Genomic DNA, 17,452 nt, shown 5'->3' on the forward strand with positions numbered 1-17,452 from the left:
CAGAGTTGCATTTGGCTGGTGCTGTTTGATTTAATTTGTTTCATATCAAATGTTTTTATAAGAGGAAACAATGGTAGTGTGTTTTAATATTGATGAGCTTACTGTCCTGAGAATAATTGTATATGTACCTTCTCAGAATACAAACTGTTTGTTTTATATGGTAATTATACTAATACAATATCCCACTCAAAATTCAATGTACATCTTTGAAAGTGTGTTCAATGGATCGGTTTGCAGTTTGCATACACACTTTTTATTTTTAGAGAGGTTTTTTTTTTTTAATTAAGAAGGATAACTTATTTAACTGTGTCTTTATGGTACATATGAGCTAAATGTGTAAAATACACATGGTATTGTGTAGCCTATTGAAGTAACATGTTTAAGAACTTTATAAATTATTAAACCAGCATATTTGTATTTTTGGGGCTTATGAGTTTATTCCTCTATTTAATGACAGAGTAATTATGGTACCTCTCACTTAACTTTTCTTCTTCTTTTTCCAGGAATTTGAACTTTTGAAGTCCTGAAATTGTAGCTATTTGATGACAAACTGACCTGTGATCTCCCCTGAGCTTACAATGCAAGCAATTCAAACAGTTGAAAAAGAAGTAACTCTTATAAAGGAAACACTTTTCACAGAATCTTTTATAAAGAAAGAGGAACGTAGCAGATCCACAGTGAAAAAGCAGCTGTGTCAGGAGCAGCCATTGGAAGGAGCTGTCTGCAGCTTTCAGTGCTGTACTGAGCATGTCCCAGTAGAGCACAGTGCAAGCAGCATATTATGCAAAAAGGCAGCTCTAGCAGATGGGGGAGAGGCACAGCAAGCATTTGCGTCGCTTGCATCACCACCGCCTGAAAACAAACCTGGATTGCTAGAGAGGAGCTCGCCGGCAGGCCAAGTGAATGAAATCCAGCAGCATGGCTTGATTTCTGAAGGGATTGGATTGCTAAAAATCATGGGGAACCAAGATGGGAAGCTAAAGAAAAATACAGGTGATATATGTGAAGGAGGAGAGGATGCTTCTGGGCCCAAGGATACAGAAGGCACAAAGAAGGGAGCAGGAAGCAAAAAGGGACTGGGGAAGCATGGTAAAGGAAGTGAATCTGGCAAAAAGAAGGGTAAGTCAGACTCTAGGGCCTCAGTGTTTTCAAATCTGAGGATCAGAAAAAATCTGTCCAAGGCTAAAGATGGGACCAGTAGTTCAAGGGAGGATGTTTTAGAAAGCCAGGCCTTGCATACAGGGGAGCTGGACAGTGCTCATTCAATTACTAACAAAACTCCGGATATAAGCCTTTCTGCAGATGAAGCGGGTCTCTCCGATACAGATGTTGAGCATTTTGAAATTACAAATGAAACTCACCCAGCTGCTGCAGAGGCGCAGGATGGACAAAGGACCAGCTCTGGCTCCGATACGGATATATACAGTTTCCATTCAGCCACAGAACAAGAGGATTTGCTTTCTGATATCCAGCAAGCTATTAGACTGCAGCAACAGCAGGGGGCAATTAACATTGGAACTGAGGAGCATGTCACCAAAACAATGGACCCACACATGGCTAATTCTCAAGCAGCCCCCTTAGATCTTGAACGGTTTCTTTCAGTGACTAGCAGTGACAAAGAGAGTAGCCCAGAAACTGAGCAGGCTGTCTCCGCAATATCTGAAATTACAGAAAACATTCCTATCAGTGAAATTGAAAGTGAACTGAAAGATACAGCAAATGTAACAGGGTATGCTGGTAACCATTTATTTGAAACACAAGAACACAAGCTATGGACTGTTGAACAGGAACATCTTGAGGCTGGAGTGAATGCTGTAGCTAGTGAACTCAAGGATTACCCACATTTAAATGTAGCAGTGACAGAAAATGGGTCTCACAGTGACAGTTCTGCGTTCCATTTTCTGTTCCCAGCAGCAGATTCGGAGACTAAAATTAGTGAAGTACAAGCTGTTGATTTCCCAGGTTCTGGAAGAGATGATGATTTTTCAGATGCAGGCCATGACCATGCTGCTGAGACTCAGGAAGGCAAATGCAGTCTATCAGCCAGCCAAGAGGCACTGGAGAGTGGTTTTTCTACTGAAATGAAAAATGGCACTTTGTCATCTGGGGAGATAGTGGGCAGTCCTCAGCTCAGTTCACGATGCTTTAAGCCCTACCTAATTAACCCATGTTACATCAAAACCACAACTAGGCAGCTGAGTTCTCCCAATCAGTCACCTTCTCTTTCCCCATCCCAGAGCCCACTTTTTAAGAGAAGACGCGAGTCCTTCCAAAGAAAAGAGAAGGCATCAGTCAAGAAGCAAAGGTCCGTCAGTTTGGCTGGTTATTTCAGTCGATCAGCAGACTGGACAGAAGAGCTATCTGATCACAAAGGTGAAATATCTAAAAAGATTGGCTCTGCAGACTTCTTGGAGTACAGGAGGTCCAGGGAGAGATTGCAAGAAGAAAAAGAGCGTTTGACTCACTCAAGAAAATCCTCAGGGATCCGGGCTTCTACTGATACCTTTCCCAATGTCTTTACAGGTGAGTAACTTTTATTAAGTTTAGTGAAGTGTCTTTCTGGGTGAAAATCTTACAAGTATACATTTCAGACCTTAGTACATTAGCATGTACTAAGTTTAGATTCAAACCTTGTCTGTACAAATTAAGGCCCCAACCCTGCAAACACACATGTTTTTATGCATGTGAGTGATCCCGCTGTGGTCAATGGGACTACACGCAGGCATAACATTAAGCACATGCATAAGTGTTTGCAGGGTTGGGGGCTTAATTTGCTGGATCAGCATTTAATGCTTTACAATTTCCCCACAGGTAAGGGTATTAAATATATTGAGAATTTATAGTCAAAAACTGTTCTCAAATGTTCTGTCGCAGGTAAGTTGGCTCTCTGGGTGTGTAGAAAGTTCAGAAAAGAAACCTTCTAGTGTGTGTGTGTGTAGGTATTGTGGTGCCTACAGGACCCAGTTGGGATTGGAACTCAGTTGTACTTGGCACTGCACAAATATGAAGTAAAATGTGGGAGATATGCATCAAGTCTCACAATATAGATTGATTGGCCAGCATCTACTTATTTCAAGTTTTAAATCCCTCCAAAATAGTGGATCCGTTGGACCTACTTGATGTTAGACACGTTTACATATCTAACAGTAGCACTATTAGTTCCTCTTACAAGAAGAGGCATGTGGTACAAAATGGAATCAGGAGTTCAAGCACAGAAGGGCCACACTGCAGAAAACGTACTTTATATATGTGTGTGTATATCTATATCTATATATAGGTGTGTGTGTATCTATATATACACCTCTACCCCAATATAACGCTGTCCTCGGGAGCCAAAAAATCTTACCGCGTTATAGGTGAAACCGCGTTATATCGAACTTGCTTTGATCCACCGGAGTGTGCAGGCCCCAGAGCACTGCTTTACCGCGTTGTATCCGAAGTCATGTTATATCGGGTTGTGTTATATGGGGGTAGAGGTGTGTGTGTGTGTATAGGTCTCTCTCTCTCTATCTATCTATCTATATATATATAGAGAGAGAGAGATCTCTATCTATCTATCTATCGTAGAACTGGAAGGGACCCTGAAAGGTCATCGAGTCCAGCCCCCTGCCTTCACTAGCAGGACCAAGTGCTGAGTTTGCCCCAGATCCCTAAATGGCCCCCTTTAAAAGCTCATGATGAAAACTTAGTGGTTTTGGCCTGTTTGCAATGCAGGCTACGTTGTGTAAATCATTCAGATGTAACGTATTTAGGAAAGCATTCACTGATCTTGCCTATTAGGCATCTTATAGCATTATGTCAGAAAGCTTAGAAATGCCTAGTTTAACACTTATTTTAAAATAGCATGCAATTTGATTGGAATGTTCTATATTTACTGCCCCTTATTTTCCTCTTTGTTTTTGGAGATTCTGTGTGTGTGGTTTTTTGGTCTTTGTTTAAGTTGAGCCTCAACAAATAGATCAGGCCTGTGTCACGTTTCTGTCACATATGTTGCCTAATTTTCAATACATCTCTGATGTTTTGGAGAAATATTCAAGTTATAAGATACTGAAGTACTACAAACAAAGTTTACACAAATATTCCTTTGTAAGATTAAGTCAATCAAACACACAAGCTAATACCAGGCTAGTTTTGGAAGGAGATGGAGGTCATACTGAATACATGATTTTGACTTACACATCTTTCAATACTGTTTGCAAAAATGCTGTGAGTACTTTTTTATCACCTTTATAAAGTGGTGGGTCTAATTTGCTTTCTTAAAGAAACATTGTCATGATTTAAAAAATCATATATAAGGAAATAATTTTTACTATCAACAATTCTGTTTCTTTAATAAAAAGGTAACTAAAATATCTCCTTGTTTATAGCCAAGATTGTAACCTTATTTTTCATCATGTTACCATTTGTGCTCCTTCTTTACCCTTTGTACTTCACTCAGTTTTCACAGTGCAATGTGACAGAGTTTAACTTTTTGTTTCTAGTTCTTTTCACTAGCTGTTCTTGTAGAACAGCACAGTACTCCTGGAGTTGTGTTATTCAGATTAAAATATTACGTATTAGTCATGATTTTTGTAATTCAATAAGTACATTTTTATTTTTTTATTTTTTTAAGCAGTAGGCTTGAGCAAAAATCCTCCATCTGAACTTTGGAATCAGAACCCAAATCTTGATCTGAATTCCACGTCCCATCTACATTAGATTGAATCGATGCCCATTTTCAAATCCCTCCCCATCTTCACCGCAAAATTTGGATCTGATTTCAGATCTCCCCAGATCAGAATTTTGCATTTTGGAGCCATCTCTAGTTTATACTGGAGTTTCTAAATCCTTTCCCAACAAATAATATATACATACTTGCTCATACCAGTGTATTAATAATAAAGCTTTATACTTTAAAAAAATCCCACAAACTTGTTCACTAATTTTCTCTCCCTCTTTACCATTTATTGCTGTGCTTTTAGAATAGATTTTAGTTATGATAAAAACTCAAGTATTCTGGTTTATTTTAAGGTCCTCTTTTCCATGGATAGCTTCTCATTCCTTACAGATTTTTTTTTTCTCATCCTGTAAGCACTTCTTGGTTTTTATTCCCTATGTCTCCAACAATCTAAAGAGTGTAATTGTGAAAGGAGTAGTGTCCAATGCAGCAGTAGCTCTGTCTGTCATGGAAATTACTGTGACCCTCATTTGCATGCATATGCCAGCTGTCTTTGCAAGCAGAGGGTGATTATGCCTTTCATGTTATGCAGGATGGTTATGTTTAAAATAAAAGAACTAGAACTATAATTTATGTGTAAAAGAACACGCTATTGTCCTTTTTATTGCCTGCAAATTGACAGAAAAGTGTAAATAATAACAAATGGTGTAAAAGAAAATGGGAAATAAAGGTAACATCAACTTTCCCAGAAACTGCCCCTGTTCTCTCATATAGTAGCAGAAAAGCTTCCCTTGCTTTGTACTAAAAATATTCCCACTGAGCATCCTTCACAGCAACATTTATAGAAATAAAGTATGGTATCTTCCTGACTCTTGAAGAGTGTGCTTTTTTGAAAAAAAATGTATATTTTATTTCCAGCAAGCTTAAGTGCAGTTGAGGGATTGGGATTACTAAATAGATTTTAAGCAAGCAATCTTTATGGTTTCTTATGCCTCTCTGAAATCTAAGTATCTTGTCTAGAGCACTACATCTTGCTATGCAGCAGTTGCAGTCAGTACATAATATCCTGCATTCTATATAGAATCAAGTCAAATATTCCACATCACTTCTGTTACTAATTTTAATGACAGCAGGTTGTGAGCACGACTGGCCTAGTTTACAGTATATTGTATTTAGGCTGTGTGCGCCATGTGATTTTTATAATGATCCACGTGTTCTGTTTTAAGGCTGTTCTAACACATGACATAAATAGTACTGAGCAGTTGAAATTGTAATGCTAATATATTTCATTTTCTGTATTTTTTTTCTATTTTTTGATAGAATTGATTTAAGGAAATTTTCTTAGCATAGTTTAAAAATAAATAGCTAGTGGTCAGGTGTCAGCTGTTTTAGGAAAACATATGCAATATAGGTTGCCAAGAAAGCAAGTTTGCATATTTTTGTCATTTAAATTCTTATAAACAAACCATAATACCAGGAGTTTGATGCACTGACTAAGCATGCTGTGGGGGCTAGTTTATAGATCATTCTGAAATGAAGACCGTGGATCCATTTTTTAAACAGATAGCTGTTTGAAACTGCAGGAACAGTTACTACAAGAGTCTAGATTTCAACATGATGTGCAATGAGAGCATTATTTTTCACTTGTGATCCCAAGGGGACTAGAGCAGGACATGAATGGAAATAATCAGATCCTGCAGTTTCTGAGTATATTATTGAATTATTGTCCTGACATTAATAGAGATTTTGTGGTAGAAAAGTGGAATTGCTGCTCCCCAACATTAGAATAAGGGACATAGAGCTAATAATTTTGATGAAAGCCTTTTTTTTATTAACTAAATGTATCATAGTATTAACCATAGCAAATTTGATAGGAAAAGAGCTGGTAAAGCTTTCTACTAAAAATTGTATCCTTAGGGATTCACTAAGTCATTTCAAATGGTAACTAATTATTTTTGTTTAAAACAAACAAACAAAAAAACAGCTTTTGGCCTGGCTGCAATGTACTTGTTAAATTGTCTGAATCCATTTGAATTAGACACATGCATTTTTAAATGTTTTTTTTTCTCTCTCTCTGTCTGTCTCCCTCTCTCCGAATAATTAACAATAATTAAAACCCCCTGAAGGCAATCACTTTTGTGGGCTTAAAGCCTGATTTGCTTTTACACTTGTGCTCCTTTACAGCACTCTGGCAGTAAATGTAATGTCATCTATGCACACTTTAAGGCCTCTCTACAATGCCAGACACTTGTAAAGGGACCTTAGTGTAAATGCGAATTTGGAGCTGAGTCCCTTGATTGTTTGAAATGTTTAAAGTTTGTTTGCTTCAGAAGGCTACTGAGCGCGCACACAAAATGTTGGAGTTGTTTTGCAAGGTATTTTCTATTGCATATGACATCCTCAACGTGGACTTAAAAATATCCTACATCAGGAAAAATGTGTTTATGACACTAATGATATTTTGGGCTCTAAAAGCTATTGGTAAATTGTAAGTGTTGTTTGTCAGCAGTAACATAAAGTGTGTCCTTTATCAAGAAAAAGAAATGCAAAACCAATCAACGATAGCTAAACTATCATACGTGTTTGAAAAAGGACAATGATGAGGCTCATGAAATAAATACTGATGCAGCACTAATGTGTTACCCTAACATTTTTGTTTCAAAACTGGACATTTGGAGGATTCTGGGATGTACTGTCCTTTTACAACTTCAGTAATGTAATGCTACCCAAATAGGTCTAGGTTTCCTGATCACTATTTGTCTGAATCTTCATTAGGACTGGAAGATTGAAATGACTCTGCAACTATATTTCTCACATGACTCTTTTGAGGAGCTAGACCTGAAACACAGCCTGCTTTTGGGCAAGCTAGAAATTAATTGTTCAGGTTGAGTGGTGAGCTGTTTATTGGGAGGATGAAAAAGAGTGGTGGTGGGGAAATGAGTTCAGAGTTACAATAGGGTCTATTAAAACCAGACCATTCGACTTGGATCTATGTATGTATGAGACAACGCCTCTATTATATCCTTGGTGTATGGTAATTGGCTAGAACTAGTCATTAAAGAAGTTCACATGCTTCACTGCTTTAGTTCTTATTTAAAGAGAGAACCTGACTATTCAAATGTGAATAATTACATGAAATGACATTGACTGGATCTAATTTTGTTTTACTTCTTTTAATGAAATATTGATACAAGAAATTTGACTATTTTATTTAGGGATATATTTTTTCTTAAAAGGTTTGTTGTTAATCTTCTTAGGGCTTTTTCGTGGGTAGGGGAAAGCCTACTTTCTGAAGTAAAGCACTCATGCACACACACAAACACACCAATATTGATAAAACAAAGGAGTATCTGGCATTGGAAAGGGTTTATGGGAATATTTCACACTGCTTGTATGTTGTGGGCCAGATTCTAATCTTAGCTGCAATGGTGTAAAGCTGTCCAAAATATTAAGTTGTACAGTGCTGTAACTCAACTCACAGTTTGGCTCTGTGTTCTGCACCAGCCCCCACCACTCTAACGTGAGCTCTGCCACCTCAGAAATAGGGCTGGTGCTGAAGGGGGTAATAAATGTGCAGAGGTATTTCTCAGTGTGATTACCCAGGTTTTTGTTTTTAGCTCTCTGGCATTTGGGTGGATTTTTTAATGATTATTAGAAACTTATCCAAGATAACTCCTTACAGTTTTTTGCTTTTATTTCATTAACAGATACTTAGGTCACAGGTCCCATTGAAACAGCTAGCAAGTCTGCAGCCACAAGGGATGTTGACAGGGGGAGTGTGTATGGGTGTATATGAGACGTTCTTGCCATCAGGTCTATTTATGATTAAAGCTGTGTGCATCAGGGCAATGCTGCAAGTTTAAGGGTGTTGGGGAACCAATTGTGTTAATGATTCACTGTAACTGAAACCTGAGAGAACTTTGGAGCGCTACTTGGGGGCAAACCTTCCCCCTTACTTGCTCTCATTTAAAAAAAAAAATGTTCACAGACAGACTGTCTCACTTACCATTGGAGTGACATGGGACTGTAATAGCATCAAGCACCTAGTCAAAATTAAGTAAGGGCAGATACTCCTGGACTGGAGTTGAAATAGTTGCTTAGCTCTCTTTTGGGAGTTTGTGTGAGGTTTTGCTACTTAGATCTTTGTCCACCTGTTTTCAGCACCAACACGCTCCCTCCCCCCCCCCCTTTTTTTTTTTTTTTTTTGCTACACATGGTGCATCATGTAGGGAGTGAATCATCCTGTATAATACTGTACAGCATGCAAGGTATCCATTACTCCACTGAGATGGAAGTAGTGAGCAAGTGGCCTGCTCCTAGGCATACTTAAGGATTAGGTTTGCATGTTCTAGTATGAAAAGACTGGGCCCTCAGAGGGAACTGAAATGGCTATTTCATTTTCCTTTTTCTTTTTTTAAATTAAAAAAAAATCCCCAAAATTAAACCAAACATGTAGGCTTACAAAAATATTCTGCTGATTCAGCTAAGAGGCCATTTATCTGCCAAGACCTGAGTTCAGGCTGTTGGGTTTCTGAATTTGTCCTGTAACTCGCAATGACTTTGAGCTGAAGTGCCTTTGTTCAGATTGATGTATTTTATCTTATTAGTTATGCAGTAGTCCCATAAGGTCCCAGGTAGTTTTGAGCCCCAGTTGTGCTAGGTCTTAAACAATAATTCAAGGAGATAAAAATCAAATGTTTTTTTGGAGAAGGGATTGTATGACTCTAGTCTGTCAAGTGCTAGTTTTAACAGGAGTTGGACCTAGTGATTTTATCCTGATTCCTTTAGTGAATCATCCATTAAGTTAAAGTAAAATGTTGCCTTACTGAATTTTTTTTATAGTCACACAGTGAAAATTAATTTTATATCTACAAAAGTCATATGGCTATATATGTGAGCACTAAATTACATTAGAAAATGTGATATGTTGTAATAGATTTTTCTCAACTAACGTTCAATCTTAATAGTACATGTTTTGTAAGCACAGCATTTAGCAACTCTCTCAATCTCTTCCCCCTGCATTTATGTTGAGAGTTATTGTTCTGAAAGAACCATGAATAAGTCTTTATAGTCAGGTTGTCATTTGTGATGAATGTCCTCCATTTTGGGGTGGAAGCAAAGCAAAGCACAACAAATAACAAGAAAATATTTGCAAGCCAGCTATTGAGATCTATATCCCGGTGTAATGAGGCTTTGCAATTTGAACAAGTTGTCTTGCATCTCAGAACCTTCTTCAAGCAAGTTTTTTCTCTTCCCACACCCAACAATTTCTGTGCTGTTGCCTGATCCCAGAAGATACAGCTTTTGCTGTCATAAAGCACTCCTAGCTTGGCAGTGAAAATAAAGAGGCTTCAGTCCCTAGGTTTGAAGTAATTTTCCTGAACTGCCAGCTCTCTGCATCTAGTCTGAGTACTTGGAAGAAGTATAGCATTCTGTAGGAATTAACTACAGGAGGAAGCTTTGATTCTGTGGCATATTTGATGCTGAGGTCTGGATATATTAACTGCCTCTTAGTTTGTCCCCAAAAGAAGCATAATGGATAGAAGGTATCAGAGAGGTAGCCGTGTTAGTCTGGATCTGTAAAAAGCGACAGAGTCCCGTGGCACCTTATAAGCCACAGGACTCTTTGTTGCTTCTTATAATGGATAGAATGCATTTGCAGGGGAAGAGTTAGGTGAAAGTGCAGTAGAGAGAGAGTTAACACATCCTCTCCTAAACTTCCACTCATAAGAAAAGATATCCGTGCAAAAGATAACTCAGTGCTACAGTAAAATGGATACTTGAATACATTCCTATATGCTAGTAACCATCCAGGAAAATCGTATTTCTCACCATTTCACATTATAAATAAGGAATAAACTCATTAATAGTCTTCTCTGGCATATGACTAACATCTTCATAACAGATGATTTGCTAGACTTATGTCATTTTGCAAAAAGTGGTGGATTGTGGTTTTTTTTGGTGTGGTTTTTGTTTTTGGTTTTTTTGAAAGGATAGTATGCCTAGAGATAATTGAAGGAAATACTTGGTTATGTCAGTGTACAAACTTTAAGGGCACAATTCCGCAAGTTAGGCATGTCTTTATTAAGTAATATAGGTGCTCACTAATTTGTGATACTGTTATTGGGGTGGAGGGTGTCAGACATTTGTATGAACAAATGGTCAAATAAAGGGTGGAAAAAGCAACACGGCTGAAAATCATGTTTCCCTCCTGAATGCAACAGTAACTTTGGTAACTGAAGGCTTGTTGCTATGTGCTATAAGGGCCATATTCTCCCTTCACTCTTTGTATAAATACCTATTAGCTAGTTAAGAAATGTGTTGTTGATCCGGGGTAATTCAGGCCCCAGTGTTGTGGATATGGCCCACAGACAATAACTAAAAATGTATTTTTGGTGCACTTTACAGTGCGAGGTTGAAAACACTGGCTAGCCCAGGTATATAAGCAATTAGGAAGTAGAGGGCATAGTAGGTGCATTAATAAATAAGTGTTAATATTTTCAATATTTTTATTGAAATTAAAAAGAGTGGATTGCATTAGAAATATTGTGTATAAAGGCTCCTGGCAAAATCCAGTACTATGCCATGTAAAAGACTGGCTTACTGTATGTGTGAACAAGACGGCATCATTTGAAACCAGGATACCTAAAGTGAATAATGATTTTTTTCCAAGTGTATGGGTATTGCAGCAGGGCAACTTGGGCAAGTTTTCAAACAGTCAGCCATATTTATTATTATGTAAATGTAAAATTGTACATAGAAAGGAGGCATTGAACATTCTTGAAGGGCAAGAAGTGCAAATCATGCAACTGCACAATTTGCATATTTATGCATTGTTACTTTGGCATATTTTTCCTTTTCAATTGAAAAATCATTTAAATTTTCTCCTCCTGTTTCCTGTTTCTCTGCTAGTGATGGGCACACTGTAAAGGCCAATAAAAATAAAGACTTTTACTAGACATTTTAGGTGCCTTGGAATCCTTGTGAAACTCAAATATAAATACAGCCTGGGAGAAACTCGGACACTGAGGTGAAGGGTGGGAAGAGGGGAATGTGGTGTCTTCGCCAAACCATGGAAAATGCCAGGTTAATTCCATTAACAATATCACAGACCCTGCAGGAGCCACAGGCAGGAGCAGCCCTGAGGCTCCTGCTTGCTTTGTGGGGAGACTCTCTCTCCCTCCTGGGGGTCTATTTCACATCCACCAACCCCCCTCCCCCCTCTGAGAGCTACAGTCCTAGAGGCCACATCCAGCCCCTTCTCTGCCACTGTTGCTGGTCCTGTCCCTGTTCCTTCAGCCCTGCTCCTTCTGTGAAAGTGTAACACACTCACTTCTCTGGCCACGCAGGAAGTTGGGATGAGATGCTCTGAGTCTACCTACATACTTCTGGTCTCTGGTGGGCCACTCCAGCCACAGACTGGAACCACCCAGCAGTGACCACGTGCACTAGGAATATTTGTGGGTACAGGATCCACCCCAGATCCTGTTTTAGTCCTTTGTCTCACCAGGTGATTCAGACTCCTGGGCTTCCGACTGGGAGAGAGCAGGGAAATCAGGAGCTTTCCAGGAGCGAAGGGAAACTCAACAGGCCTCTTCCATATCATCCCCTTGCTTTTTAACTTAGAGGGGAGGGTTTTTTTCTTTCCTCTATCTTTTCTTTCTTGGACTCCAGTGTCACAGATATCACTGAATGGAGAATAAAGCTTCAGTGAAGCATAAAACAACCAACTGCTTGAGGCTGGGACAAAACTTCACCCATTGGTTCCATAATTGTCCATTATCAGGTTTCTTGCCCCTTTCTTGGAAGCATCATGTACTGGTCACTGTCAGAGACAAGTCACTAAAGTAGATGGTCTCATCCATTAGGACCATCATAAGTGAAATAGCCCAGAAACTTTGGAATCCACAATGTCAATGTCATTTTGTATGATCTTCTTCGAAAAGAAATTTCAGAGCCAGGAATTGGAGAAGTTAAAAGGAATGAAGATGCCAGTGTTTGAAATATTTGTTTTGCTCTGTGTATGAAGTGGGGACTCAGTGACTCCATTTCAGCTATACTGAGTGCTATGGATCTGAGGCCACAGCTCATTGCTTTACAGATATTTATTTTCCTGTGCATCCACTGAGGAAAGTTACATGTGAATGAAAATGATCCACTGATGCTATAGGTGATGAGGAGAAAAGCAGTATTTTTGCCTGTACCAGAGAGAAAATAGAGTAATGAGAGTTATGAAAAGTGGTTTAAATATACAATTGAAACCTCAGGAAGACATGATATAAAAATGTTTTGAAATTAAAATTGGAGATACTCCAAGTAAATAGCAGATCTAATGAAACTGGTATTAGGGTCCTGTATCACTCTCCCCAGAATGAAACAATATGTAACTGGTGGATTTGTGACTGTACAAAAACCTCAAGTTGGGGCTGGTGGTATAAACAAGAATCAGTGACTTGAAAATGTATTTTCCGGTAGAGATGGACCCAGACTTACTACTTTTCATTTGCCATTTAAAAAAAAAACAAGTGCAACAATTTGAAATGGAACAGTTTTACTATGTTGGATTATAAAGACCAGTACTGTATTACAATTTGCACCCACAAAGGAAACCCTCAGTAACATCTTCCCAAGAGGCATCAGAATGACTTTATAAGACTAGACAGACACAACTGTGGGTTTCTGACATGTTGTGAGAACTTGGCAAGGAATGCAGGTTTCCCACCAGAAATTACCACAGAAATAATAGTAAACCATTGAGCAGAATAAAATAGCTTGCTGAGAGCTACTGAGGACCTGGAAAATCCAACATAGGAGTTGCCAGAGATGTGAGTGTTGCCTATACTTTTAAAACCAGAGAAAATATTTTGTTCTTGCATACAAGTACTTATTAATGATTACATGGATAAAATGGGAACTGATTCTGGGACGCTCTTCTCTAATTTTGGAGTGGCTGTGTTATAAAAGATTCTGTACCGCATTCTTGGAGTCTGCACTAGAATAATACAGGAATAGTACTGGCGACAGAGCAAGGTCCCAGGGAAAACCAATGTAACCTGGCTTGTGCTGTAAAAGAGAGATCTAGTGTACTGTTGCTATGCTATGCCATGTTACAATGTGTATGACTGAATTAGTTCCTTGTGAATAAATTATCCAAGGTCTTGATGAGCCTAGAGGGACCAGTAGGGATAGGGATTTGTAAATAAGACATAGAACCTGAGTTTTTATGATGAGTGGTTGCAGGTGTTGTGCCCACATATTGTACAGCCAGATCATGGATAATATTGGTTGAAAAACAGCAACTCTGGTTATTCAACACATTCTGTGGAGTTTTATTGGAGTCTACAGCAGCACCCATTGTGTTCATTTTGAAACCATGTGCATTTGCAGAGACTGGCTTCATCCCCCTCGGGTTGGGAACCATGTTAGCAGTATCAATCTTAAACACAGTTTAAAACTACTGTTAAAAGATGGTTTGGTCCTATATGGTGTTTGGACAAGCTATGCTGAAGCACTTTTGAGTCATAATAATAAAAAACAATAATAATAATAAAAAATTATTTTTATTATAAAAATTATTAAAAAAAATTATTATTTTTTATATTATTAATGTTGTCACATTGTTTGCTTGTACTCTCCTGTCTCTCTATCCAGCTGTTGTCTCCTGTCTTCTAATTAGAGTGGAAACACTTTGAGGCAGGGACTGCCTTTTTGTTTTGTATTGGTAAATGCCTAAAACAATGGGCTCCTGGTCCATGAATGGGGCTCCTAGGTGCTATGGGAATATACTACTATTACTACTACTAATGCAGTTAATTGGGTAGCAAAAAATTTACTAGACAAATTCCTCTTAAGTTTACCAGTAAGTGGAGCTCAAAGCTTGAGTGTCAAAAATACTTTACCTTAACACTAAATAGATTGTTATTGTATAATATGCTTCTCTCTATTTTAGTGTGAAGTGGATTAAATATTGTATTGTTTAAGTGCAGTGAACTGTTATCTTAATTATATGCTTACTATAAGCTCAGTTGAAAAACCTAGAATATGTTGAAATGGCTAAATGTTGGGGTAACTCTAAAGAATGGGTGTGGCTTTTTCCATATTGTAGATTTCAGCTCCTTTTTTGTCCTGTTTGATTACTCGTTAAAGTGTCTACCTAATATGTCTGCAGTAACCCAATTACAGTGGTATTAAAAAGTATTTGGGTTTGGACTGAAGAGCTGTTGCAACATATTTTATTTTGAGCAGACCAAGGAGCTGCTGGCACCTGCAAAGATTTTAATATATCTGGATTCCGATTAAAACTACTCTTCTCATGTAATGCCATTGCTTCAGAGTTTCCATTGGCTAGTAGGAAAGATTCAGATTGCTAGTTGCATAGCAGACTCTGCATAAACATCCAATAGGGCACCAGGAGAAAGGGAATAGCAGAGGGAAGCCTGGAAGATTGCCATACATTCTTTGTCTGGGTCAACAGTGTTGTAAATTTATGTTAGAAGGTGTTGGGTACAAGAGTGGGAGATAGTAGTTCAATAATCCTATCCTAGTTTTATGGGACTGGATATGGAAGTGATTGATCCAAATAAGAGTAGATATTGTGACTAAAGATATTAGTAAACACAGAAACATTTTGATTGGATTTAATAGATGGCTATCAAACCCCTGGGCTCGTATAGAAGGCCATTAGAAAATGGTAATTTTTTTTACCTGTTTTTGTTTTTCTTCAAATTTTGTTTATAAGGATCTTGACTTCCCATGTTTGACTCCTGTGTGGGCCAAATATTAATTTAAAAGTTTTTCAGACTCAAGTCTTACTACTCAGCTTCAGATGGAAGGCTTTGAGCCAGAAAGCCTGGAGACAAACATGCTGGAGATGGTTAGAACATCCACCTACCCACATCTTTACCTGTTAGTAGAGTAGAGCCAACCTATTTGGAATATTATGATAGGACATGGGTAAAACAAAGAGAGGAAAATTTCCTTTTTCATTTGAAGCTTAGCATTTCCTTTAGGGTAGGCAATGGATGCAGGTGTTTTGCTCTTGTAGCCTGCAGTACAATAACTGAGAGAGCTTTTGTAACTGGATGGCCAGGATATACCAGGTAGCACATTAGAGTGAGGAAACACTATCTTGTAGGGGGTTCAGAGCCCTCTGAATTTAGGCTTTTGATACAATTCACTATGCATTTGGTGGTGAGAAGAGGATTAGTCTTCCATTTGTTATGTAACCAGATTGTGTGTACAAACGTCATCACATTACGGGGGCAGGGCATGTGAAAATGTTGTTTAGCGTTAAGAATGTATCTGTCAATGAAAATTCAATCTCTTAATCTCTTTAAACAAAAATAACCTTGAGAAGAGCGAGACCTGGACCAATGTTATACTCTAAGTCAGCAGAGGATTATTAGAAACTCTCTAGTGGGAAAGTGCAATAAAACCAGTTCTCTAATCCTTGAATAATGTGTATAATCTCTCAGTTCAGTCCACAGACAAACAGGAAACTAAAATGCATGCTTACAAGCATGGGCAGCGGGTATCGTAGGCAGGGGGAGGCTGTGCCTCCCAAAACAGCCTAGCATGGCCCCGCCCACACTCTGTCCCCAGGCCAGGCCCCCTCCTGCAGTTCCCAGCACTCTGCCTAGACTGCCTGGTGCTGGCTGGCCTGCCTCCTGCAGGGACTCAGGGCGGCTGGTGCTGGGCCGCACCGCCCTGTGTGCCAGGGGTGGGGGCACTGGGGCCATGCCTCCCATCGCAAGAGCTGGGGGACGCGGTGGGAATGCAGGGCCTCGGGCACAAGGGGAGGGGCTGAGGGCTAGCCTCCCCCAACTGCTGGGTCACTGGCCGCCCGTGCTTACAAATGTGTGCATTTGTGCAGGAATGGACACAGGTATGTGAGTGTCTAATAGCCATTTTACGCTTTGAAAAACTCCCCCCAGCTCCCATAAAAAGTGAATGGAGTTGGACACCTAACTCCCTATTTGTGCCTTTGAAAATCGCTGTCTGAAATCTGTAATACTAACAGATATTGTATTTGGGCTGACTGGTACAGATTAATTACAAAACTAGCAGGTTTCTTCTTTTCTCTTTGTTTTTTATTTCCTGTTTCCCCCCCAAAGTGTTAATTAAACATTAAGGCCCTGATCTTGCAAACAGATAAGCAAGTGAGTATTACATGCGCGTGAATTTAGGATTTACATTAATCCTAATGGGACTATTCGCATACCCAAAATTAAGCACGTCAGCAGCGTAAGAGTGTACAATTAAGCACTTAAAAAACCCCCCCAAAAAACGACCTGTCAAATGATTAAAAGAATTAATAGTGATTAATCACAAGATTAAAAAACTTTAATCACAATTAAGCACACTCAAACAATAATAGAATACCAATTTAAATTTATTATAAATATTTTGGATGTTTTTCTACATTTTCAAATATTGATTTCAATTACAATGCAGAATACAAAGTGCACAGTCTCACTTTGTATTATTATTTTTATTACAAGTATTTGCACTGTAAAAAATATAAACAAGAGGGCATACGAATGTTTAGCATATCTGGCATGTAAATATCTTGCAATGCTGGCTCCCACAGTGCCATGCGAACTCCTGTTCTCACAGCCAATGGGAGCTGCGGAACTAGCACTCGGGATGGGGCGGGGGCAGCATGCAGAGCCGCCTGCCGCACCTCCACTAGGAGCAGCCGGGACAGGTCGCTGCTTGCAGGGAGCCACCCGAGGTGAGCGCTCCCTCAGATCCAGCACCCCACACATCCTCCTGCACCACAACCTGCTTCCCCGT

General features: G+C 39.0%; 1 protein-coding gene across 1 annotated transcript in view; it reads left to right on the forward strand.

Annotated features, from left to right (window-relative positions):
- Positions 1 to 542: 542 nt before the first annotated feature.
- Positions 543 to 17,452, forward strand: part of FMN2 (formin 2) — a 230,875-nt gene continuing 213,965 nt past the window's right edge. The window contains exon 1 of the mRNA XM_065401668.1: positions 543 to 2,523. Coding sequence (XP_065257740.1) covers positions 579 to 2,523 — 1,945 coding nt within the window. The 5' untranslated portion in view covers positions 543 to 578. The remainder of the gene's footprint in view (positions 2,524 to 17,452) is intronic.

Source organism: Emys orbicularis, chromosome 3, assembly GCF_028017835.1.
Source record: "Emys orbicularis isolate rEmyOrb1 chromosome 3, rEmyOrb1.hap1, whole genome shotgun sequence".
NCBI classification, from domain to species: domain Eukaryota; kingdom Metazoa; phylum Chordata; order Testudines; family Emydidae; genus Emys; species Emys orbicularis.